This window comes from Idiotropiscis lumnitzeri, chromosome 8, assembly GCF_059441095.1.
Source record: "Idiotropiscis lumnitzeri isolate Australia: NSW breed Sydney's pygmy pipehorse chromosome 8, RoL_Ilum_1.0, whole genome shotgun sequence".
Classification (NCBI taxonomy): Eukaryota; Metazoa; Chordata; class Actinopteri; order Syngnathiformes; family Syngnathidae; genus Idiotropiscis; species Idiotropiscis lumnitzeri.
Genome location: NC_142398.1, coordinates 17,259,369 through 17,287,298, shown reverse-complemented (window position 1 = coordinate 17,287,298; position 27,930 = coordinate 17,259,369). Strand labels below are relative to the sequence as shown.

The following is a 27,930-nucleotide window of genomic DNA, read 5'->3' as shown; positions in this document are numbered from 1 at the left end:
ACGCAGCGTCCAATGGCTTGGCACAGACGTACCTCGCGACCAGAGCATCCTTCCGTCATGGCGCCTCTTTGGATGAAATCCTTTGCTAACCTCCCTGCCCTATGTGTTTTCTTCCTTTTCATGCTGTGTCTTCCGTCTGGAGGAGGACAGAAGAAGAAGGAGGTAATGTTTTAACCGTCAGAATGATTTCTGGTTGTGTCGATAGATCATGGAGGTTGAATCCGAGGTGGTGCGTCAAGCAGGATTTGACAGGAAGTAACGCTGATACCGAATGAGAATTGGATGATAGTATAAACCATTCGTTTTGTGCTTCTCATATGAATAAGATCAGAATTTTAGCTCAATTTGACGTGTTACAGTCTAGTTTTCATACTGCCTTCTTATGATTTTCATATAATCGTGTAGGCTATTGCTAGCAAGATGCTTTCATTAATAATGGACACACTACTGATCATATGACGCAACAGCACTACTCAGGAATAATGTTACGACAGTAACGTTAAATTGAGATTCATTGAGAGTAGTTCATGACACGTTCAAACAGACTAAACGTTGCTTTTTTTTCGCTGTCGTGGGACTTTGATGTGCTTAACATTTGAAAGATGAAGTGATGTACGTGCAAGCAGCACACTAGTGTTAAGTTTTGTTTTCCTGCGACAAATGTTAAGAAATGTAACAACATATTTGAAGGTTAATCCCCAGGTTTCCTTTTTTCCAATAATTTTATTGAAAATTAAAAATGTATTTATCTGTTTCCGACCATGTTCAATATATCAACAAAATATCAACATATAATTCACGATCATTTTATCAAATTTGTCACTTCAGGAGTGTGTATGAAACCAACAAAAAAAACAACAATTACAGATTTAATTGGCCGATTAATTTTTATATTTATAACACATATTTTTGTTTTCCCACCGATGCATTTCAGTGGACGTCAATTATTTGTGAATTTGCACTATTCGGGAGCTGGCCTGGTCCCTATTATTTGGAAATAGTGGGCGTCAACTGTAAATATATGGTTTGCTTTTGGTTTCCAGAATGTAATGCATGACACGCTGCATTTAATTAATGAAGTTATAAGTACTTTAATCCTTGTCATGTATACAATACAACGATACAACTTCATTTAGATTTCACAACAGCTGCAGCTGTAACATGTGTTTGTTCTAACGGAAGTTGAATGTGTGTCAAATCTAATGAACAAATAATGTTTGATGTTGTACTATCCCATTTTTTTAAACAAACTGACTTAAGGTTGTGTGTAAAATAGTGTTTGTAAACAAATTTGCTTTGTTTTGAATAACCTTATCAACCAATGTTATATTTAATATACATGGTTGTGGTATAGATTTATGTGTAATAAAAATGAGAAACTCCTTTATATTTATATCTTTATTTTCTGTCATCTTACTGGGTCAACTTGGGACCTTATGTATGATATCTTGTGCCAAATCATGAAGAATTCTTGAAGTCCTTGGGCTTTTGTATTCTTTAAATTTGTGGAAGGTAAAATTCCTTGAATCCTTAAAACCTCAGCTTGTAATACAACTTGAAAGGACAGCCATAAAATGAATTAGCAAGGAAATAAAATAAGAATATACAAAAAAAAACCTTTCAATTAAGAAGCAATAAAATAAGAATATACAAAAGTACTGTCAATAAAAAAAAAAACCTCTAAAACAATGCGATTCAACTCTTAACTCTAACTCTCCCGCTGATTTATATTACACCAAATGGAAAGCGACTAACGAAGGTGATGCAAATTTTTCTATTAATTTCAACTGTAGCATGTTGGTCTGTCACTGTCGGATGACTCTAGAATCAATTATTCTAACGGCTTTTCCATCAATTAATCGCGTTATAAGTTGCTTTTTCATGTTTTTTAAATCATTTTCCTAAAGGTGGGCCCATCACGGGCATTACTACAGTTTTTTTATTCATCAAACCATAATCATTCTAAAAACCTTGCATTGAACTTTCCTGCTGCATTGCCTCATCGGCACCTTTCTTCTGAACTCACTTTGCATATAAATAGACAGCTGATTAATTGGTCAAATAGAATGGAGTACATAAGGAGGATATCGACAGGACACTTCATGTGTACATACATAATTGAATTGGCAAGTTAACAAAGCGAATGTCAAGAGCGTGTGAAAGAGGGGGGACAATGAACTAACAAATATGTGTGGGAATTAACTACTTTAGGAAAGAATTCTGGCAGAGGTGGAGTTGTTCATCCCAAGGCAAGTCGAGGCCGCTTTATTGATGCAACACATTTCATACACAAGGTAACTCAATGGACTTAGTTATAAACATTTAAGCAAAGTAAATAAGAATTAGCTCACGAAAAGAATATTTAGTGTAGGGCTGAAACAGTTCCTCGAATAATTCAAACAACTGTTAAAAACTTTTTTCTGTCTGGAGTATCCGCTTTTTTACTCGACTACTTCTTTATTTTTGAAGTAGTCAAACTAACCGCTGGCATAATTTTTCTTGCCAAGCCAATCGCTGCAACAATTGTTCTTGTAGCGCAAGCCGCGCTAGCAGCTTTCAAGTTGATAGACCTCAATGACTCTGCACACTTTGATGCTTGACAGCCGGACACACTTGACGAAACAAGTGTGCTGCTATCCACAATTTAAATTGAACTATAAAATGTTATCTAAAAAAGAAATCCAGTTGGTCGTTCATTATGAAGTTGAAATGTGTTTTTTTTCTGCTGCATCTTTTAACTTTAACCCCAAAAAAGAATAAATATAATTTCGCCCAATTCCCGATTATTCGATTTTCAGTCGTATATCTGAAAACAAAATATTTGATAGCTGCAGCCCCAGTTATGTTGTAAATTCTATCGATTCAATTGATCAATAACTCCTAAAAATCGTGCGTTGATGTGTGACCGGCTTCGAAATAAACTAATCCAACGCCAATCAATATAGCTTGATGGCAGGGCAGACGTATGAATTCGATACGTCGATTAAATAGATGTATCGTTACACTCCCAGTTAGCAATGAGGCCCATTGAGTGTCGAATTTTTATTGGCACAAATATGAAGCAATCGTCTACTGATGGAAGATGGTCACAGCGGAGTGTGCTGAAAATGACCCCTAATGTTTTCAGAAGTTCAGGAGGTTCTTTGCAAAGCGTTACCCAGGATTTATACATGTATGCTTAAGATAAAATTGAGTCCAAAGGGAAAAGGCAAGAGTTCAGCATTGAGATTCTAACAGTCAGTAGAAAAGAAATGAAACAAATTTCTGCAAAGGCACTTAGGGCAGCAGCTCTAGACCCTTGCCTCTTTCAATCCTATTTTATACCCCTCAGGAAATGGAGGAAATAGTCATAGAGAGCGAAGAATATTTATAGCCCTTCAACTCTTGCTCGTTCATCACCTCAGCTTTGCTAGATATTATATCTGGCTTGTGTTGTGTTTCAGTCTTAAGGCTGACTACTGCACAAATAAAGAACCAATGTAAGCACTTCCTATATTGAGGCATCCAGAGTCAGCAACGGGGCAAAGAGAGGACACAATGTCCGTGGCAGATAGTCAGATGCAAGTAGAATTATGGATATCTTGAGACTTTTCTATTTACAAAGCCACAGAGTTTGCAAAGTAGTGTTCCCGGTACTGCTCCCAGGGACCAATATTATCGTTAAAATAAAGCCGTAATAAACTACTGAGTAAGACTTTCATTTTCAGGTCACAGGCCAAGCTACCTGCTGAGTTGGCGTAAACATTTTAACACTGTGCAACCACTATAGACTCTTGGATTCATCTCTGACCTGGCCCTATGAATTTTATTTTGTTTTTTTAATTCAAGCTTGCAGGTTATTTTTAATCAGCTTTCATTTTTTTGCTCTTACATGTCATCACCGGTTGGCGTCAAGCAAGCTACACAACAGTGTTTTAGATACTAAGCGGATTCTTTCCTTCTCCATATAGCTAGCAGCAAGTGCAAAATAGAGGAATGATTAGTTTTTGCTTGGATCTTTTATAGAGAATTGACCTGCTGGTAGATAAATTTATTGTGCCGGTAATTTCCTCTATTTTTATTCACACCATGGGAATTTTCCTTTCTCCTTTTTAGACGTTTTGCTGAAGCTGAGTTTTCCGTCTTTGTGATGCTGGTCACATTGCGGCGTCCACCGATTATGTTACTTGATCTACTTATTTTTTCTTATCTGTCAGTCATGTTTTGGGCTCTTGAGCCTTTTTTGCTTGTCAGTCCCCTGCCCTGCGGCCGCGACCTCGGTTCCGTGCCGGCCTCAACCCTCCGGCCATATTCAGTCCGGTTCAGAATACCTCGCTCTGATTTTATAGTATTTTCTTCATGATGATTTTTGCCTCTACGTGTGGTAGGTAGTATCCTGATTATTACTTGTGTATTACTATAACTATAACCATCTTTGTCGATGAAAAAAAACCTTTTCTCAGTTAATTATTACAAAACGCGAATGCGTGAATGCAAAGACACAAGGATTAATTAAAATGCCAATGTTTATGTAAAATGTGTTTTTATTCTTCTGCTTGTTTATGTCTCACCATTGCTCAAGAGATTTGATTCCAAGCGAAGAGGAACATAGGAGCAGTTTAGGGGTGCTTTTTTCACTTCGACAATGTTCAAGAAGCAGACTCGCACCTCTACTAGTCCCCATTTCCTTGTTTTCGGCTAAAAGTCTTTACAAGCTGAGCTTCTGCCGCCCCCGCTTTAAAGTCCATTTTAGAGACAAGGCAGTGACTGTGATTGTGCTGTGTGGAAAACTTGCAATGTGGCTCCATGGATTTGTGGGTGCTGTTGTGAATGTTCACTTATCACCTGCACTTCAGCGCCAGTTGCTTCTTCCACAAAAGGAACGGACGGAATCTCCTTTTCATGACTTTACTTTCTTGTTTCTTCTTCTGCCTCAGTTCCTGTTTGTCTGTTGTGAAATGGGTCTTTTTTCTTTTAGTATTCCACTGTCTCGCGCCTCTCTTATGAATGCATGCATGCCAGTTCTCAGTCTCTGTTGATTCTCGCCATCCCTTTCTGCTCATGAAAATAAATGTGCATGTTTCAAGTGTTGAAGAGATGAATATTGCATCTCCACCTTTAGTGACAATCCAAGCTAAGACGCAGCTGTAATTCAGGCGTGATTTGTTTGGATTGCACTCATTAGGTGCAGTTATGTGAATTATTGATGTAGTAGTACCGGGGTTGTTCTCTTAGTGATGGATGGCTCCAACCGTCAGCCTCGTCAGAATCTGGTGAGCAGAACAATAAAATGCATTTTATGGCGAGTAACAAGTTGAGCTGGAGCTATAATGGTGGCTCAACGTTAGCATATCGGCGCTGTTGGCTGGAATCCTCGTATTGTCAGATTGACAACTTTTCAGGAAATCAAAAACTTGAGTTGAGTTCCCCTTAGTTCAAGTATTGTACCTTATATTGCTTCTTTGTGGCTAGTTTCACCCAATGTGCGTGACATCACTGGCCCAACGGCGTTGTCTTCAAACGATGACAAACTCAGAAAGTCTTGGTTGTTCCCTTTTTATTGTTTAATTAAAGGGAGTCTTGCGGCGCACAAAAGCCAAGGATATAGTTGTCCTTAATGCTGAAGATGCGCACAAAACATGCCTTGTAATTTGATTGAGCTTGTAAACATCATTACAGTCCGATTGTGTTATACTGCCAGCTTGCTTATATTGAAAGATAGACGTGTGAGGTTTTATTTATTGATTGAGAGTGTCATTGTCGCTCCGGTAGGTGTTATTGATTTTTAGAGCAATTTTCATTATCATGATGGGAAACACACGCCACCCTGGGCATGATCAACCTCAGTGTGTCCATTCAGCATTTCAGACGGACTTTCATTTCATTTCAGTGCAGAGAAATAGGAGTATAGGGAGCTGTTTGTTCTTTTGGAAGCTGTTTTTCGCCATTTGTATTATTTAATGGGTATGCATATAGCGTGTATATTGACGCGTGGACCAGTGCACACGCATGGAATGCATACCAACGTCTTGATGTGTTTTATGAATGGAACAATGTGCATATCTGTGGTCCATGTGCAAGAACAAAGTGGCCAGCATACGCACAATGATAGAATCATAAATGAAGCATAACCAAAAGCAAAAATGGTGACTTTTAACCGCAATGTCTAATACAGAGCTTGTGATGGTGGCAGCATTAAAACATATGCACCTGCACGAACACGACCAGATGCAATCCTTATTGGCTCACGTTGACAATTGTGACCAATTTGGGTGCTGGCTTGAATTCTGAATAAATGCAATTAAGACAGCTGAGACCATTGGATGCAATGTTTTGTTTTTGTTAGTGTTTTTATTGATTTATTACCGACGTCTCAGATCGGGGGTCTGGGATTGAATATGGTCAGATAATTCAAATCAAGTGACTCACACTCAAATGCACAAAAAATGTGAGGAGATCCGTACTCCATGTCATTGTTTCAAACGTATTTAAATTTCCAGTTATAAAGACATTGTTGTTTTCAAAATCATACTGTAGCTGAATTTAACATTGAGTTTGTACTTGTTATGATGAGTCTATATAATATTCCACTCATAAAACAATGGGAAAACACAGATAATCTAAGTGTTAAAACGGACACGCCAGCAGCTAGACATCCTCAGCATCCTTTTACTCACATTTATGAGTTGCTCATGGCTTCTCTCCTGCCTGAGTCACTGCCGCCCTATCTATGCTACGTTCAGTTCAATGGCAGGTAAAATCGATATACCTGGATGTATTGTTTTATAGTTAATGCAGAGTGGAAAATCTCTAAAGTAATTTATTTAGAAATTTGGCCTTTGGAAAAAGAGATTTCTATAATCACGACACATTTGAACCACGTTCTTGTGTGACATTACCTGAGAGTTCAGCAACCCGCATGAATTTTTGCTTTTGCTTTAGTTTTTTTAGGATTTTTTTTCTGCCCTGTGTACCTCCACAGGTGGTGCTAATCGTTAAGACACTAATTTTAAATGGTCCACCTCAACAAGAAATATTAAGATGAAGAATTGTTTGAGGTTCTTAAGTTTCGCAACGGCTTGACTTCTTTTTACACTTGCGTGATAAATAGCAAGGGCAATAATGACTTACGTTGCACATTTTTATTTTTTTTTTAATTTCCTATGAAAAAAATGGAGGTCAAGTAGTGTCCCGGAAATGCATTTGTTCCATGTACCTGTTGAGTCTTGTCTGCTCTGACGTCCTCTAACTACCTGTTTCACATGTGATGTAGCCAAGATGGGCGGAGAGGGGGTTGTGGCTCAGTGGTAGAGTGGTCGTTTCCCAATTTAGAGGTTGCGGGTCTGATCCCCGGCCATTGTGACCATGTCGGAGTATCCTTGAGCAAGATACTGAAGCCCCAGTTGCTCCTGATGGTATGTCATCAGTAGGTTGATGCAACATTTTTGTGAAGCGCTTAATAGATGGAAAGGCGCTATACAACTGAAAGACCATTTACCAAGATCTTTAAGACATTTTACTGGTTTTACTAAAAGCCATTCTATGCCACCTTCTCCTATTTATTCTTGATCATCAACGCAACAACACATTTCTTTTAGCCACTTTATCTTTTATTGTCACTCCTGCTGACCTAACCACTTTTGCATTTTCATTCTTTGCAGCCTTGTCCCACAGGCCTTTACTCCCCACCTTCTTTCCTCCGAGTTGTTCCATGCAACACACACACAATCACACACACTCCTTCCCCAAAGGGAGACAAGTGTCAAGCGTTGCTATATAGCTGATATGAGCGAGCGTGATTTCCTATTGTGCACACTGTATGTCGGTTGTGAGCGTGCGTGAGCACGAATGTGTGCGTGGGGAGGAATGTGTGTTCGCGTGTGTCTGGCTTGTGGCTGATAAGTCGTCACACTCTTATCCTCCCAGACAGCTCTGTGTTGCTGTGACACTTCATAGGCTGAACACATACTCTAAAACTTTCACTCAGCTTCACATCAAAATACATTAACTACAAATTGACACACACTCGTACATGCAGTCATGCACAGTGCTGACTATAATGTTTGATTGAAAGGTTTAAGGTGGATCTTTACTGTAATGCTGTGCGTAGGGGGTTTTGGAGGGTGTCCATGTTGTCTGCCACAGTTAAATGATAAATCTCTTATTAACTGCATAGTCTTTGTGGTTCAGTGGCACAAAGCTTCTAGGCGTGTGTGTTATATTGAGTAAGAAATCATGTAAAACGTTTATTGGATTCAAACTTTACTATTTTGCAAGAGTTGCTCAGTGTGAGATGTGTGGGCATATTGCATGAAAATAATGAAACTCATTATCAATCTAAATGTACAGTAATTATTTTATAATAATAATGATGATAATAATAAAATTATAATAATAATAACTATAATAATAATAATTATTATTATTACTAAAAGGTTATTTAGAAATCAAAGAAAATATTAAATGAAACAACAAAATAAAAACGTTGCAATGAGGTGTTGGTCAGAAATATAATCTGTTTAAGACATGACAGGGTATGTGTGCCCGTTCTGTCCTTCCTTGTTTGAAAACACACAAAGACCTGATAAAAATGGTTGTCAAGTTTAGCATTATTTATGTCGCGCCATCAATTTGACAGCAGAATTTATTTCACAAATGTCAGATAAGGACATCGTTACCCTGGTCTTCTTAAAATGTATTCTATTCAGTTTTGGTCACCATGGTAACCATGACAGCTTGTATTGTAAAATGCAAGCAGTCGCTGGGTTAGGAGTTCCTGTAGCTGTCTGAGAAGAAAATACAGGTATATTTATTTGGAAAAGCGTTGTATGATAGGGATGTCCCGATCGCGATAGCAAGGGTTTCATGAGTGTGTTACACAATTTTAAAATCCACCCGATTTTCGCCATCTGTGGGGGCGGCCATTTTGTGGAAATGGCATCACAGTGGCCAATGTAATGGCCAATCCCAACTCACCTTTTTTATGAAGCTGTGCCATCGTTGGTCGTAATCTGAGCCCTGAGCAACTGTGATGTCATTTTCAGTTGACAGAAGTAACAAAATGGCTGCTCCCTGAAATGGATAGAAACAGGTGGATTTTGTTGCTTAATTCATATTCCACAAGCACAAAATTAACCAGAATGCCATTTTTTTTACTTCATTAAACAAATTCTTGCAAATTCATTTTTGGTGTTGACTTCACCTTTAATCTCACGTTGCTTCATTTTGTCCTTTTCTGCGCGCTTGATGTCACGTCATCAAGACTGACAGGTGATTGGATAAATGATTATTTCCTCCTACCGTACAAGCCACTCAGCGTGACTGACTCACTAAGTTCAAATTGATAAATGCCATACTTTGCATGGGAATTTTCGGACGTACGCTAAATGAGGCCCCTGGTCTCTCTTCAAAAAATTTTTCTTAATTGCAGTGGAAGCAACCTGGTTAAATAAATGAAAATAAATAAATGATGAAAACTGCTCCTCAAAGAGAGGAATAAAAAAAGTTATTTCAAGCCTTGCGGATGACTCAGAGGGTGAGTAGTTGTAGTTTATTAAAGTTTGAGTAATACAGCAGTGAACTTCTTTCCACACTAGAATTAAGGATGATGGAACATTTTTGGAAAATTAATGCAGATTTTATGACAGAAACAGTTTGACCCTGGAACACAGTTTTTAAATTTTCATTTCCTCTTCTAACACTTGAATTAAGAGTTCCAACAGCATCCTGGAATGGATTATAATGGGCCTTTGGCATTACAATTTTCTTTATAATTCAAGCCAACAATTGTTATTTGCCTTAATTTGCTTGTTGTCACACACATCCAATTGAACGCCTGCGATTGAAGGCACTTGGATGATATTGAGATATTAACCATATGCCAATTACAGTTTCTTGTCTATTTGTCTCTGTGTGTTATTGTTTCCATCTGTCAACTCCATTGAATTAGAACTAAACTTCATATTTTCAGTGTCAAGTCCCACAAGCTGCCATTCCCAGAAATAACATGAGCTGTCAGTGATGGGAGAGGATTTGTCATCCTCGCTGGCAAATAACAAATACTTCAAATCAAAGCATTTTTCTACTGCCATTGTCCATACGCCATCCTGCCCATCACCCTCGGGTGGGATGATTTTGTCTAATTTATTTTTTTTTCCCCATTTGGCGGCCACATATAAATGCAGCTGTGTTTCTGTCAGCAGTGCCCAGAAATATCTTTCAGTATTGGGTGTGCGCTCAGTCAGATAGACTTAGCTTTCATCGCATGGTTTGAAGACTATTTAGGAAGAGATAAGAAGGGGAGGGGAAAAAAAAGGGAGATGATGAAACATAAGGCATAGGCAGACACCTACATGAGGAAGAACACCTAATTATAAACACAACAAAAAAAAAAAGCAAAGTGAAATCAAGAAAGAGATTTAAGTTTCGGTTTATAAAAAGAAATCAAAACAGATGGTTTTAAAATAAATTCACAATAACAAAGTTCAATTTGTAAGGTCGGGATGGCTGTTTTTATTTTTTATTTTTAATTATTACTTTTATCATTGTATATGTCAGAGATAACAACATATCAAACTCCAAAAGTCCACGTATAAATATATAATTATTCTGTATGGAAAGAAATTTCCTCCAATATTTTCACATCAGTTTATACTTTGCGTAAAATGTCAATAAACAAGTAATATTTTGAATGTTTCCAGGCTATAACAAAATATACATATTTGAGATCAAAATAGTAATTAGTTAGCATTTTGTTATTTAGTTTAAGAACTTCACCATTCAATGTAATGACACAAGCGATAAAAACACATTTTGCATTCTACTCACCTAAGAGTAATTCGAGCAGCATGGGTCAACTGTAGGTGGTCCATTAAGCTACACAGCGACACCGGACAAAGAAGCACATCCGTCTAAATCTACCTAATATCAAATTAAAAAGAGAGCGTGTGAGAAGTGTGTTCAATGAACAGTTGGTTAAATGGCTTGAATTTTAGATTAAAGGATTTCATTTGCATACGACCCTCCAAGAGTTCTCATGAGCGAAAGGGTTGTGTTCAATCTTTCAGTTGACAATTTAGGGTATTAATTGTTTTGGTAGAAGTTATTTATTAATTCTTGATTCTTGTCCAACACGTACTTCGCACCTGCAAACCTTTGTTGAGGCACGTCACCGGCAGTCTATCGGATCTCCTGCTCAAGTCTGATACTGTACTGTCAAAAAATTGTGTAAATAATGTAGTCTCAATTACAGATCAATATAGTCTGTTTATTCACATTCGTGTTAGTGGAAAGGGATATGGTGGTTTGGGACTGCTTTGCTACCTCAGGGCGTGGATGCATTGCTATTATTAACAAACAAAAACAACCCCAACAACAACAAAAAAAAAAGAATAAGGTCAATCAAGACATTTGGCAGGAGAACTCAAGACTGACTTTGTCTGCCAATCAAAGCTTAACAGAGGGCATGTGCTGCAACGGGACTATCTAAAGGGCAAAAGTAAAACACAAGGAGGAAAAAGACCTCCTGGAGAAGCCCAAGTTAGAGACCTGACCTAAACCGGTTGAGGTTATTGCTGTCAACGGGAGCTGAACTTGTTGTTAAATCCAAAGATCCACATACTTTTTTCTATGCTGCACCGTGACATTTCCTGTACGGTGTGTTCAGGAAAAATCTGAAAACAGACAACGATAGACACTTGGATGATACAATAAAAGACAGGATCAGAAAAATACGCTCATCTACAGTATGTTGATCTTACGTGAACTTTTTTTTTTTTTTACAAAAGAAGGATCTTTCTCTGAAAGCCTTAAAACTGGACTTTAATCAGCAGCGAGCGAAGTGTCAAATCTGTAAGCGGTGGGCAATTTGCGATGAAAAAATAGAGCTGACATGCAGCTTTAAGTACTTCTTCATGCTCGATAAAGTGCAAAAATGACCATAAATGAGGAAATTAAGACATCCATTGCTGGGCTAAATCTACCTCTATGGATTTGGCATTTAGAACATGTTAAAACAAAGAGAGGAGATATTATCATATCCCGTAAAAGGTCTTATATAATGTCCACTAGACACATCAGCCGATGTTTTATTGCAACCTTAGCTTGATGAGGCAGTTAGACATGAATGGGCCACCATACTGACCAAAGAGCTGAAGAATGAGCTGGCAATAAAATCACTCGAGAAAAGCTGCTGGCCGGAACCTTTCTTGTTTTATTATCTTGGGGAGGGGGGGGGTGAAGAAAGTCCTCCTTAAGAGGGCTTTAAAAAGGGGAGTTTAAGATTCTGTGGTAACTTGTAACAATGGGGAAAAGCTATGTTTGCGTTCGTCAAGTAGTAAGGTACGAGGGAACTTGATCTGAGTTTCTGCTGTGCTGCGCTGAGACTAATTGGCTGGTGAGTAATGGGAACAGCTGGGAGTGGGTGGGGTGTTTGGGGGTGGAGGGTGTCGGCCACCAGTTGCTCAGTTGAAATGAGGAGTGCAATGATCATCGGCAATCAAGCTCCTCATTAAAGTCATGATCTGTCAACCGTGGTTGAAAGAGTCTTTCTTCTCGTTTCTTGTTGATTTCAGTGATGTCTGCTGTTCAGATGTTAAAGCTTTTTTGTGCACTTGTGAAGAATTTGGATCGCTTGGATTATTTTGATATATTTTCAAATGATTCCAATTGCAAACTTGATCCTAAAAAGTGTGAAATACGGGATCTTGTATACTCGCCGTTTGGCGCCCGTGGATTCGCATATACTTGGATCCGCCTACACTCAATTTTTTAAATCAATATTTTTTTTGATGTTCCATGAAAAACGCATATTGAATGTTTAACAAAAAAATTCATTTTATTATTAGGTCTTCTTTACCCACCTTTGATACATCTTACAAGCTTTAGTGCATTTGGATATGATTGTTCCACTGTAACTACTGCTGGGTCATTATTATTATTTGACTGCCACTGAGACATCCAAGCACCTGCTTCTTTTATTTAAAAAAAAAAAAAAGTTAAATCACTCCAGTTTTTTTGTGTATGAGAAAGATACAACACATTATAATTGCATTGATTTGAAGTGTTTCCTGTTGCCTCTTACTAACTACTGTGTGTGTGTGGGGGTGGGTGTGCGTGTGTGTGTTAGTGTGTGGGTGTGCACGCGTCCATGTGCGTAATAGAGGGAAAGATGAGTGTTTTGTCCGCTGTTACACTGAGCCAATTTGAAGTAATCCCTCTTGTGAATGGAAGAATTGTAGGAAACAGTATTGGAGCCCGGTGGCCAAAGCTGAGATCCATTCTTTCACAATAGAAGCAGTTTCAGAGCACAGCGAGCAAAGGATTGTGGCTTAGACAAATGTTGTTGGCTTTTCATGTGGGAGGTGTACGGAACAAACTTAAATTCAATGCTGCCTCCGTTTAGTGAGTCAGGTGCCACAGAAAGATGGATAGGAGTTATAACTAATGGTTATCAGGGGCTGAACGATTAAACGGCCTGACAATTAAATCGGCTGATTCTAGCACTTCTAACATTGGTAAAACTCACTATCGGCAAGTTGGCCAATGTTTGCCAATTATTTTAGTGTTGCACCACCAAATTTGAAAATAGGCTGAATTTTAAAACAAATATGCTGGAAATTCATTTTCGTTTGCAATACAGTCAACACTGATGCCACCATAAAACAATGAAGATGGCATCTATATATGTGTATGTATTATAAATATTGTCTATAACTACTGGCCAGTGGCAAAGGATGTCGCAAAGGATGTCATTCATCAAAAGCGGCAGTGCTATGCGAACATATCCAAATTTATGCAGTAAAAGTAGTGCCGTCTGTATTTTATTTTATTTTTTTAGTATATTCTGCAACCCTGCATGGAGCATATTCAGAAATACAAGACAAGATTTTTTTTAAATTTTTTTTATTAATGATTAAAACTGAAAAATAATAAATAATCATTTGTTAATATTTTCTCACCCAAAGCCATTCAAAGAAAGAGAATAGTGAACAAAATAAAGAAACTTATCTTTCTGGTGGCATGCTGGAATGTTTGTTACAAAATATCCAGAATGAGTTGGCATCTCTCTATACAAGGTCTAGTGCAACACTATCCACTCATTTTTCAATCTTAACCCCCAAAAACCTAATGTTTCGTTTCCTCCTCTCTTTTTTTTCTAGAACCTCCTGTCTGAGAAGGTTGATCAGATGATGGAGTGGTCCTCCCGTCGCTCCGTTGTACGAATGAACGGTGACAAGTTCCGTCGCTTTGTCAAAGCACCACCCAGGAACTACTCTGTCATCGTCATGTTTACGGCATTGCAGCCTCAAAGGCAGTGTTCTGTCTGTCGGTACGTGCAACTACACGCAAACTCAAGCTCAAGTTCAGAGGCACATGCTTGCATTCTGGCAGTACTTGCAGTAGGAGCCATTCATCCATCTTCTTGTCAGTTGAATGACTTGCGTCAGTCAACCCTGAAGGTGTCAGCATATTAGACTGGAGCTGCTTTGCTGAGGCATAGCACAATGTTAGACAACACTTGGCTCATTAACGACCAAGTTACCATCACATTAACACGGAAATGTCGTGGTAGCTATTCTTTGTATTTATGCAAACTTGATACTAATATACTTTGTAAATAAAAACCCAAAATGTAACAGCAGGGTACTGCTCAGTGCGCCCGTACAGAATGTGACAAAGCATATCATTTCAGCACCATGGAGAGCTCCGTACAACCCACTGCTGATCGCTGTGAAGCGAGGTCTGTGTTCATGGAACAATATCTTTCAGTTTCTGGTCTTGTTGGAGGAAGGTGTCTTTTCCAGTGTGTTTCTTGACACCTTAGTCTGTCACAGCATCTTACAACTTACAATGGAAATCAATCTCCGGATAAATGTGTGATTGTCCTAATTGTCGTATAGGAAGTCCACACTGTGGACAATTTCAACATTGACCTTCATGCTGACCTGACCCTTTAGTCGAGACTACTTCACCTCGACTTCCATCAGCCATTTGATGGCATAATTTATTCATCATTCATTTTCTCTCTCTCTCTCTCTCTCTCTCTCTCTCTCTTTCTCGCTCTCTCTCTCTCTCTCTCACTCTCACTCTCACTCTCTTTTAACTGGGAGAAAATGTCCTTTTGACAAGGAACCCTTGACATCTAACATATAACCATTGAGTTTGCCGAACAGGATGATTGAACACTATACTGATTTCAAAGTAAAGAGCATTTTAATATTGATTTCATATTCAAGGGTCTGGTGTTGTTCATATTCAAAAGTGCCTCTCTTTCCCATTAATCGCTGCTCCAGCAAACATGAGGACTTATTTAAAAAAAAAAAAAGAAAGGAAAAAAAAGGGCTATGCAAGATTAGTTAGAAATTATATTAAACTGTTAAGTACAAAGAATTTAAAATAAATAATCTTCTGGGACATTACTGCACAATTTATCACACTTAACATTCAAGAGCATTGTTATAAGGGAGGTATTTGTCCAATGATGACATCTGCAATCTACGGTAATGTGCTCGCTAGAAAAGAGTGCGATCTTTTGCAACTTTTTTTGCTTAAACGTGCAATTAAATATCATCTTGTATGTGGTGCTTGTCCTCATTACTATTGTTTATCACTCTAGGCAAGCAAATGAGGAGTACCAGGTCCTGGCAAACTCATGGCGCTATTCATCTGCTTTCTCAAACAAGCTCTTCTTCACCGTAGTGGACTATGATGAAGGAGCGGACGTTTTCCAACAGGTTACTATTGTATATGTCCTTGCTTTTTGGATGTCATCCAATCTCCGATCTCGTTTTACACGGAGTTTAATGACAATATAGGGCATTCTGATTCTGATTCTGAGTCTACAGCCACTATGACTGTACTCGTACTAAACGTGTCTTTGTGTTGTAACCACCCAAGGCCCATAAGGCATTTGCTTGTTGATCACAAGCCATTGATTTTGGCTAGTCAAGCTCAGGTGTGTTTGAACTTGGTGTTTGAGAAAATTGACATTATTGTATTTGAACTATTATGTATAGAAACAAATCCTTACTGGGTTATATTTGAACTCCTCCACCTGAGGTAGGATCTCCACCTCGGCCGGGAGAGGACACTTCACTCTATAAAACCGAGGACCATGATCTCAGATTTAAAGTCACTCGCTGGAAACAAATCCAACTTGCTGTCAGCAATGTGCATCAAATCATCAGGGGCCAAAGGGCTTGTATCAGTGAGCCCGATTTCCCATTTTCCTAGAACATGTCCAAAGAATCCCTGAGGCACATGAACACCTTCTCCAAGTCTTAAATCTTTTTTTTTTTAATGGCTCTATCCATCATTTAAAATATAATTATGAATAAATGCAAATGAGGCCATTTGTTCAGATTAATTAAAGATACATTATCAGCAAAGGCAGTGTATCGGTTAGATAATAAGTGAAGAAATTAAGACAAAGTGAAGCTGTTGGAGGTTCTCATGTTATGCGGCTAACTGTCTGTCATTCTGAAGTCCTTCTTTGGTGTGACTGGTCCTGGAGGCATCGGAGGTATCAAAGCAATGATCAAATCAGAAGATTATTGCAGCATCTTGGAGCAAAATGTGTGAGCCAGTGTCTTATAAACTAGTTTTCAAGGCACAAATCTCAGGCCGAAAGGAAAACCACCCAGAAGCATAAACGCATAGTTGGAAAAGAGGCAATGAGTCTTGACCTAAATAAGTATTGAAATCCTCTGGAGAGGTAACACTTTCTACTAAGGAAAAAAAAGACTTCTGAAAACTTTGAAATAGCTTGAACACAGTAATGGGAAAACGGTTGTTCGTTCCGACAGACATGCAAAAGGATTCCAAACTTTAGGCTTTGCTTTATAGTTCTATTTAATGTATTCTGCAAATTATCCATCAATTTGATGGAATTATTTTTGCAGTTAAATGGAAAAGGTGCCAACGTTCCGTTAGTCAATAGTCAAAGTTATTAATAAATTAGTGTTTACCACCCTTGATTAAATAATTGCAGGAATTCTGGTACTCCATTAACATATGACTTGCATAATGTACATCTAATCTTCATACTTTCAATATTAAATTTCTGTTTTTATTTCTAGCTGAACATGAACAGCGCACCGACCTTTATGCATTTTCCAGCTAAGGGGAAGCCAAAGAGAGCAGACACATTTGACCTACAAAGGATTGGCTTTGCTTCAGAGCAGCTGGCCAAGTGGATTGCAGACCGCACAGATGTGCAGGTATGTTATATATATATATATATATATATATATATACATATATATATATATATATATATATGTATAAACAAAAGTATTGCAACATAAAAAATAGATTGATTTCAGGTGCGCAATCAAGAGTAAAACAATTGTTTTATATTTTTCCCTCTAGATCCGGGTCTTCCGTCCTCCTAATTATTCAGGGACCATTGCTTTGGCTCTGTTAGTGTCTCTTGTCGGAGGTCTATTATACCTGAGACGAAACAACTTGGAATTCATATATAACAAGACCGGATGGGCCATGGCAGCACTGGTATAGACAACGGCACTCACTGCTCACTACTACTCGAGAGAAAGATAAATATGTGACATGTATTTCCTTCTCTCCCCCACTTTGACTCAGTGTGTCGTTTTTGCGATGACTTCTGGTCAGATGTGGAATCACATCAGAGGCCCTCCCTATGCTCACAAAAACCCCCAGAATGGACAAGTGGTAAGTGTTGCGTCGTGCTCACACACACACACACACACCAACGCACGGACGCCGTGCCCTTTTTCCATTGATCCTATCTGTTTTTTGGGCAGCTCGCTTGAGTAATAATGTACTTGGTCGTGTTGCCACCTGCAAGCAGGTGAGCACTGGGCCAGCATGCCTTCCTCTTGGTTTTCCTTGTGTTTCTGGACAGTTGACACTTGACACATGACCACAATGTGCATTGAACAAATCCACAAATGATCTCGGACTGGGGTTGTGCTATAGATAGAGATGGTTGTATTTTTTGCACTTGAGCTTGGCTCAAATTACACGCAATTTAAGGTAACTTTTTTTGGCTCTCAATTGCTTCTTCTCACAGCCACGCATAATACTTGTGTTTTTGCTCTCTCTCTCTCTCTCTCTCTCACGATCTCCCTCAGTCGACCTCTCAATTAAACTCTCAATTATAGAGCCAGTACACGCCACAGAATTTCATTCTGCTCAGAGTGCAAATTTTTAAATTCGATACACTCCGATGCTCCAGTAGTCCGCCCCGTTTTTAAAAACTTCTTGTCCTCTGTCTTCCGTCCCAAAAATGGGTGCTCGTTCCATCCTTGTAACGGAATGCTCTGTTTGATACTGTGCAAATTGTCCTCACGTTTTTCATTTTTTTTTCTCCCTCTGTGCTATCCTGAAATCCCTCTTTCCCTTCATTCTCGCAGTCAATGGCTTGCACCTGCCAGACAATATTAAAAAGATATCTCTCTTATCATGTCTGTTCCTTTTCCCTTCCCATCCCTCCTAATTTTGTTACTTCCTTTTACATTCCTGTCTAATCTTCCACTTCCCTTCCCATTTGTGTCAGCCTCCTCCGATAGTTTAATTCTTTCAAAACGATGAGCGAGTAAAGTCAGGTAGACTTTATTGAAAGGATTTTTGAAAAGACGACTAGTACGAGCAGGCAGATATAATTTGCACGAAGCATGAAGAGAAACACAATTGTGGCTAGAGTGGCCCACCTATAAACAAATAAAGTGTGAGCAATCCACTGGAATGAATGAAAAGGTTAGAAGCACAATCACTTACATTTGCAAGACACACCCTTTTAAATATTCAAGTCTGCGTTTGTGGCTTTCTATCAACCATTTCATTGTTTGCATACAATTAGCTGAGGGCGTTATTACCATATTTCCAGCTGATTTAACATGATAGGATGAAAAACATTTTTGGGGCAATTGTTACTGTTTTACAGAAGAGACTTTTTTTTTTTTAATCCAGAAGAAACAACAAAACGCTTTTATTGCCTTGCAAATTGTAGCCTTTCAGTTTGCAGAAGGACACCACTGTGTTTTTTATGTTAGCAATGTGCAGTAAGATATTTCTTGGACCAGTGTGAGTGTGTATTTGCGCTCTCTCTTAATGTTTCTTGAAACTATATGGGATGACAAATTGACCTTCAGGTGGGGTATTTGATCAAAGCAGCAAATCATGATCAATAGTCGCTCTCAAGTGAGTGAAACATGCATGTAGTGCATATAGTGTGCAATAATGTGGGTTTTTCCAAAATATTCAGAAAAAAAAATACAGACAAAATTTGCAGCCATATTGCGGAAAGGCATGTTTCAAAGAGATGAGTATACAAGGTGTGTGATTGGTTCCCGCCGCAAGATTGACCAATGGCCTTGATCAGTCCCTACTCGACTTTACTAGCAGCCAGGGATTGGAATTTTAAGAGTGCAATTGAATCAAACAATAAGGTGTGACTCAGCTGGGACTTTGTAATGTATGTATGTGTTTGTCTTCACTTTGTATTCATTATACACTATTCTCAAAAAGTCACATGGGCAAAAACTTTATGGTTTTAAAAGAAGCTAAACCCATTATTCTACTCCATCCCTCCTTCATTCCAATAAGAACCCTCCTCCACGTTCAGCTTTGTTGATGTTTTATTTTCCCCTCTTCCTGTCTGAGTGCTTCCTGACCTTTTGCAAAGTAAACAGACGCACACACACATCCACACTCACCAAACACATGATACAGTCTAGAAAGGGAGAAATGTGGCTATTTGCAAAGGTTACATGGCCTCTGGCTATTAACGGCCAACGCTGTTGTGGTTTGGATTAAGAGGAACGCATCAACCATAAACACTCAGCAGACCTAATGCTCACTATGTACAGTTTCTTGGTATTCATCATGTTGTCTGTCAGATGAAATATAAATATGAAAAAAAAAAAAAAAATATATATATATATATATATATATATATAAATTGCAATTTACCACATTGTAACTATTATTAGCCTTTAAAAATATTGCCTTTAAAATGTGGTGTACAACTTTTTATGTTAATAACGGTAATAATAACGGTTAATAACGATATCTTCATTTCTATGTATTCAAATGAATGCATAATGCAAGACACTCACTGGCAGATCACATTTTTATTCTTGAGTTAAAGGCAACATAAACACAGTCGGAAAAAAAAAAACAGCGATGTATATATATTTACATATACGTGTGTCTATGCAAAGCGCTCTCCTGCACATTGTCCCACTGCAATTTTCCAGACAGAATTAAAAAAAATATATATGAATTGTGATAAATTGTTTAGGAACTGAGTTTCAAACAGCTCTGAGTCATGTTTTTACAGTGTTCTAACCTCGTTTTTTTTTTTTTTTTCTATTTTGTTTTTCAAGATCACATTATGTAAAATCGCACTTACTGTATTTTCCGGACTATAAGGTGCACCCGTATATAAGCCGCGGCAACAATTTCTCAGGGAAAAAACAAACAAAGAAACAAAAGATAACTTTGCTAATTAAAACAGAACAGACTCAAGTGAAAAAAAAATAAAGATTTATTCAGTGTATTTTCTGAACTTTAGAGCGCTCCAGGCAGTGAAAGAAAAATCCACAGAAATGCCGCACCCTTGTATTAGCCACATGGTTCAAAATCTAGGAAAAAAGTAGCTGTTTCTAGTTCGGAAAATACGGTACTTAATTATCTGACCTTGGCACTGGCTTGAAAATCTTGACCAAGTAAAAAATTAATCCATCACAATAATTGGGTCTGTCAAAGGTTAACAATGTACAAGAAGGCACCAGTCACTGAGTTGATATTTAAAGGAATTTGTTGACAGTATGCAGAGCGATGGAATGGATGTTTTTTTTTTAAATATATAATTTGTTAAACTGACACTCATGGAATATAGAACCCACTCCAGTCTGCTAATGTTATGCGTTTTTGTTTTTACACCTCAAGTGCAATTTTCTCTTTGTTTTGCCATGAGAAGTTTTCCTCTAAGCAGTCCTATTGACAAGCATGCATTTATCTACTAATTTTTATGATACAGTAGACATGTGTGACTCCAAAGACAGAAACACACGTTCAGCATTGCACACTAATGAATGGAATTCCTGCATTCTAATCCATCAGATTAATTGGAAGTGCCTGGCCATGGATTGTGGAATTTTTCATTCGCAGCACTGCTCTTCCTTTAAGGTTCTTTATGCAGTACTTGCTTGTAGTAAGAAAGATTCATAATAAAATCAAGATGTAAATGTAATTCCAACTCAAGGAATTTCTGTCAATTTATATTTTTCTTTTTCTTCTGTACTTGATTTTACACATTTAAATTTCATAAATATGCTTCAGTGAGTTACGGTTGGTGTGGTAAAATATGAATTTGCGTTAGCTCAAATTAACCACTGTTTGTCCCCCCCCAAATGTTTAAAATTTAACTAAAGCATATATTGTGTCGAACAATTCTTGGTACCATGCCAAATTTGGGTGCGAGTGTGACGCACTGCACCAAAAAGTCAAATGTGTTTTTATGTGGTGCTGGCTTGTCATGCAATTTACAAAAATCTCCTCCCACCTGCAGCAAATTAAGAGGTAAGGTCATCGTATTTTTGTGAATTTGGAGTGGCTGCACCGTATAATTTTTTAGGCAAACAAGAGACTTGTATAGTTTAGTTAAACTCGTTTCGTGGTGATGTAAGGGTTCTTCATTCTTACAATTTATTTCAAATGAAAATTTCAAGTCCATTTGGAATTCAGGCTGAGCTTTTGGCTTTTTTTTTTTTAAAGTTCTTCAAAACATTGACAAAAGAGTCTCTTTTATCAGCACTCTCGTTATATTAGGAAAACTAATTATCATTACGGAACATATCATGCTATTTAAACAATTGAATCACAACTCCTCGTCTTATTCACGGACGAATCAAAACTGCAACTTCCAAACCTCTCTTGCCGTGCCACCAGAAACAAATCTTTTTGTTCTTGTGCAAATAACGGTTGCTTTGTTGGCTGACGAGTAAGGAAGGCATCTTGATAACTATTCAAAAGCCCCATCTTGTACAAGACAAAGCTGTCTGTGAGGAAGACAAAAGTATCAGCTCGTGGCCCGAGCCTTTGTGGTTTTTACGTCTGCTTTCAAGTGCAAACGTTCTTAATTTCCCTCCAGCCAAGCAAGAAATATCTGCCCGCCCTTTTATTCCGTCTTTGTCAACTTTTGTCATCTCTCCATTCTCATCCATGTCTGATAGGAAAAGAAATAAACACCTGAGCAGTCAAGTGGAGAAACGGACGTTAGCTGTGCTGTAAACTGGGGTGCTAATAATCTGTCGAGGCTTAAAGGACTATCAGAGCTCCTGTCATCCATTTTCTCATTTCCAAATACTTCCGCTTTGTCGGTTTTTTCTGCTTGCCCTCCATCACGTATGGATTAACAAGCAATGAAGTTCTGATGGATTCTTGAGGTTTTTGACTTTGTGTGGCCCTTCATGCAGCAAAGAATCATTATTGGGTAGTTGAGTGGATAAACTGGAAAAGATTTTTCACCCCATCGGCTAAAACTACCAACACTTGATGAAGGCCCGTGGGCCGTCTTAAGCCACGTTAAAAAAATATTTTTACACTTAGACTATCCATTTGTGTGTCTGGACCTAGAATTATTTCCAACCTCTCTTTCGAGTTAAATCTTCCAAGAGTACTTGGTGAAACAGGGATACCAGCAGTTCCCTTTGTTTTGTTTTAAACTTCTACGGCTTTGAAAAAAAGGACCAGCAAACCATCTAATCAGTGCATTGAGAATTTATCAATGATTGCATATTGGAACTTTTGCTGCATAACTGTGAGGGAGCTGTATAACACACAACGATCCATTCGGTGGCCAGATCTTAAATGTCAGATTGTATTTAAGTGTTTCTGTAGGTCTACATTGATACATACATCTCTCCCCACTCTGAGAAAAAATACCCGCCTTTCACACTTATGCAGTACACTCAAGAATTCTTTATGACTCACAAACACACACAAAGTTCCTGCCCTGTTTTGAATTGATAATAATAATAATAATATTCCCTTTATTAGTCCCACAATGGGGAAATTCGAGATTCGAACCCAGGCCTCCTGGGGAGACTGGGTCCTGAACGCGGCGCCTTAGACCACTCGGCCATCCTGGCAGCAGCGTATTATTTACACTTTCCAGTACATTTGATTATTTAATTATTGTTTTAGTAGCCATGGTGGCATGAAACTGGAACATATTATTTATAATGTTTTTGTTTTAGTGTATAATTATTCCTGCTTTAAATCAGGAAGTGCATCCCAACCTTTAACAAATGTCGAAGCCAAATTATGTGAATGATCGTAGTAATAATAATAAGAATAATAAATATTAAATAATAAATAATAAAACTATAAATATTAAATAATAAATTAATTACTTAATAATAATAATAATAATAATATGATGATGATGTTCAGTTGTGAGGTGAAATTCTCAGAATGCATCTCCCAATACTAACCTCCAAGTTTTTGGTGAAACAATGTGTGGCTGTGAAAAAAGTGCAAAACACAATGCCAATTCCAAGACATGCAGGCCACTTTTGGCCCATTGAAAAGGATTATTTTGAGACATCACCTCAATGGATTTGAAATGTAAAAGTCAAGATGACCAGTCTTGACTTTTTTTTGGTTTTGTTTTACGATGTAATTTACCCTCTAGGAATGACCAGCATTTCATGCAGAAGACCCAATTTTCAATATTGTTCCATGATGAAGTCAGCTAACTCAACTAAACCCAATTGAGTGTTTTTTTTTTTTTTCATAATTGACAACACCCGAGGCAAAAAGACCCACAAGAAAGCATCAAATGAAAGTTTCTGCAGTTTTTACCTTAGAATTACTCTTCCTGTATTTCTCTTCCAGAGTTACATCCATGGCAGCAGCCAGGCTCAGTTTGTGGCGGAATCTCACATCATCCTTCTCTTGAGTATCCTTTAGCCAATATGTTTGTCTGCGTACATCTAGTATGCAGCAAATTGCAAATCAATTAAATACTCTGTGAGGTGTACGACAGCTCATTTGGTCAACAAATGTATTTGATTCTCCACGCAGTGTCTCTGTGTCTTAATTTGCTCGCACAAATGCCAACTTTTAATTTCCGAAACAACGTCCAAATTCTGTCAGATATATTATTTGTTTACTCTGAATGAAAGCTTGGTCATCAGAATGTTCTCTCCGCAAGGAGGCTACCTACTCGGCGACATTGTACAAAGACAGGAGATTGTCTTCCTCTAACCTCCATGTTTTATTTGTTCTCTCTCTCTCTCTCTCTCTGTCTCTCTCTCTCTCTCTCTCTCTCGATTTCTCTCTCTCTATATATATATATATATATATATAAATATATATCGACTGAGTATATGGTTTCCTTGACAACCATCCCCCAGATGCTGCCATCACCATGGGTATGGTGCTGCTGAATGAAGCTGCTACCTCCAAGGGAGATGTCGGCAAAAGGAGAAGTAAGTGAAGACTGCTGTTACTTATCGTATGTTTATTCTTTATCCCTGGCAGGTAATGTGCCGCAATGGAACCTGAGGATAAGAATTATCATTTACTCCCATTGACGGCTAAAGACGTCAAAGATCCATTTTTTTTTTTTTTGGTTAGTGAAAGAGTTAATAAGCTTTAACTTCACATGTATTTTGTCCTTTGTCAAATTTTGTGAATGGCCAAAATGCCTTAGAGGAGATAAAATCAATCTTATCCAGTAACTGACATTCTTTTGCGAGTCAAGTGTTCTGATACTTTAACTTTATCAGCTTTTTGTGTCACCAGGCTCTCTTCTGAATAGACCACTCTAAGTGACACTTGATACAGCCCGATGTCTTCCCGAGAGGCTTCATATTTTTTTCTCACTTGCTTGTTTTGTTCGAAAACATGCCGATGTTACTTGAGTAGCATTTACAGGTCGTTTATGACCACAGGGCATCGTAGTGGTGGCACTTCCGTTTTATGATGTGCCCCGAAATTTATGTCTATCCATATCTGGTAGCTTCCATGCCAACATCAAGGCAAGTCTCACGTGAATCGACACAACGGGCTGTCTATCAAATCCAACGTTTTGTAATTCTGTTCATTTGTTTGAAAAAAAAAAAAAAAAACAGTGTATCAATTTATTCTCTTTCACTCAGCCATAACTCAAAAAGCTATGAAGGAGACTAATGGGCAATATTCTTTCGAATTCAGGCGCCCTAAAAAAATCTTTTTTTTTCCCGGCTCGAAATGTGCTTTTTGTTAAAACAATGAATAATTTCAACTGCATCAACACACATCCTCCATGTCATTTATACTAACAAGCAATACAGCAACACACAATATCCTGCTGAGGGATCTTCTATCTCTGTTGTACAAGAATTCATTATATTTATCTTCTTAAAAAGATGACCTTGTATTGTTCGTTGCTATTCTTTGCCTGGTTACTCAATTGTATTTGTCTGTGCCATTGTATTGTGATTTTAATTAACATCAGCAATGAGTCACTGTTGGGATTCCTGAAAGATGACCATCACTATCCTTCCAGGATGTAATACCTTGTTGGTGTTTAATCCGATTTTAACTGTTGTGCCCCCCCCCCCCCCCGCCCCCGCCATCATAATTGTTTTCTTTGCTTGATGCAGCAACAAACCCACAATTATGGATTACAACTACAAAGATCACTGATCTCTTCATTAGTCCCACCTGGAATTATTCCTCAAAACGAGTACAGCAAATGTCTGTTGGATCCTGTACATTTTTTATCTCTGGATTAGGTCTTTATCCGAACCACTGATTTACAAAATGTTGATTCATACTTAACAGTTGATGCAATAGTGTTGCTTTCAGGATTAGCTGATTAAGAAGGATGTATTCCCTTACCTACATGTGGTGCACACACAAACAAGATAATGCGTGTGCAGTTTAAGCATCATAATGATCACCAAGGACATGAGAAGGTAATCTGCAGGGGAAAAAAACGGGATATGACGATTGAGAAAACAATTATTTAGCTCGAGGGGGGATATAGGCCTGCTGTTGTCAATGTATGAAACGTGGTCATTTTCTTAACGGATGTTTTGATGTCCCGTTCAGATCATTTGGTTTCAGAATCTTCTCAATTTGCTGCAATCTTTGAATGTCTGCATATTATTTCTTTGCAGTTATCTGCTTGGTTGGCCTTGGACTGGTCGTGTTTTTCTTCAGCTTCCTGCTTTCCATTTTCAGGTCGAAGTATCACGGATACCCTTACAGGTAACCAAAAATCTATTTTATGGATCAGTCATTTTATCAAGCTTGGGAGAGCATGCAGTTCGTCAAAATTGAAATCACATACATAAATCAATGACATTGCTACTTAGTTATTTCATTTTTATTCAAAAACTTTGCTGAAGCCTGACCCTTCACGACACTTTAGAGCCGAGGCCTTTCGGCCTTTTCGCTGGAGACCAGCTTTGACTCTATTGACAAAGTTTTCTTCCGGAATATAATCCTGAACATCAGTGAATGCATTATAGTACGGTAAATTTTAGCACGAAAGCTATTTTGTTTTAGCCTTGTCACATGTTTTGGTGCCTTTTCACTGGCAGTCGGAATTTCTCGTCCTCGACTGTCCAATCACAAAGAAGTATGTTTGTTTTGTTTTTGTTTTTGTTTTTTGTTTTTCAGTCAATCATAGATGCTAAATAACGATACCAGATATACTACGGTCATGCTGAATGCGAGTTCAGCTATTTTTGCGATACATCTAAAGTCAATATAATCTGCCTAGACGGGGGTGAATATGTACAGCTGAAACCGGAGCTAAACGGCTTTAAGATTGTGTTACAAGGCACATACCCCCCAGGAAAACAATGTAGGGCAAATTCATCATTGCTGTCAGTGTGCACCGGGACTTATACAACACAGCCGGTTTCCAACTTTTGAAGCAAGGCAGCAATAGTTTGCGTAAAAGTTGCGGCTACCTGAATGACAATGGCAGAGATGTTATAAACATGTAAATACTACATTTTATATTTAATTTTTAGTACATTTTTTTTAATAACTTTTTTCCAATTTAAATTCACTATGGCGGGTGTCGAATACAGTAAATATACAAGCTTGCTCCATCTTCCTGCTCGCTTGAAGGACTTTTAGTCCGACTGTTACCAAGCGGAATAAATGCATTGTGTGCAGCTCAGCTATATCTTGTGAAAGGGATGTTTTGAGACGATAAATTATGATGCCGTTAGGATGCGTGATACTGCAAGGAGTGCTTCTCTGTTTCTGAGTATCACCAGATTTGTGCACTTGGTACTCTTTGCCCAACAATTTCACATTATATCTTGTAGAAGAATCCTTCAGCATAATAAAAATATATATGAGCACTGCGATCTGTAATACATTTTTAACCTAAATACATTTGGACCTCTGAGGTCTAACGCTATAAGCATCATTTACTCAATTTTTTGGAGGGGAAAGAAAATAATTCACGGAAAACGGGGGTGGCCTTATTCCCCCCACCCCTTTTTTTTTTTTAATTCCATAATTTCTGTTGCCATTTGACAGTCAAGATTCCTCTGTATTCAATATTCAGTTTCTTTGTTCTTTTGTGTCGGTAATATGACTTGCTCCACTTATTTGACCTTCTCCCTGTCTGTCTTTGCCCGTTTTATATAACAAACCCTCCCCTGTCTTCCAGTTTCCTTATTAAGTGAAACAAGGAACAGTAGGTCAGAGAATGGCCAAGATGGTAGGTGAGAGAGGTCGACAACATACTTGAAGAGGCGGAAGCTGCCTTGCTGTTTTATCTCCTATTCGTGTTATGGTTTGATGTTATTTAAATAAGAATAATTGTAAGCCTAAATAGTAGGACTATTGTTTTTGTTGTTGTCATAGTGTTGGTGGTCGTTATCGTCTCTGCTAGCCGAATAGAGAAAGCCCTTCTGCGATGGAAAATAAAAGTATTTGTCACAA

The 27,930-nt window shown here is 38.1% G+C and overlaps 1 protein-coding gene across 1 annotated transcript; it reads left to right on the top strand.

Moving 5' to 3' along the window:
• Positions 1–27,930, top strand: tusc3 (tumor suppressor candidate 3). Its single transcript, XM_088302705.1, has 10 exons — positions 1–162; positions 14,139–14,308; positions 15,596–15,713; positions 17,058–17,198; positions 17,350–17,490; positions 17,581–17,670; positions 23,866–23,929; positions 24,387–24,461; positions 26,139–26,229; positions 27,656–27,930. The coding sequence occupies exons 1-10, from the start codon at positions 13–15 to the stop codon at positions 27,669–27,671; spliced, it is 1,056 nt and encodes a 351-aa protein (XP_088158831.1). The 5' UTR covers positions 1–12; the 3' UTR covers positions 27,672–27,930.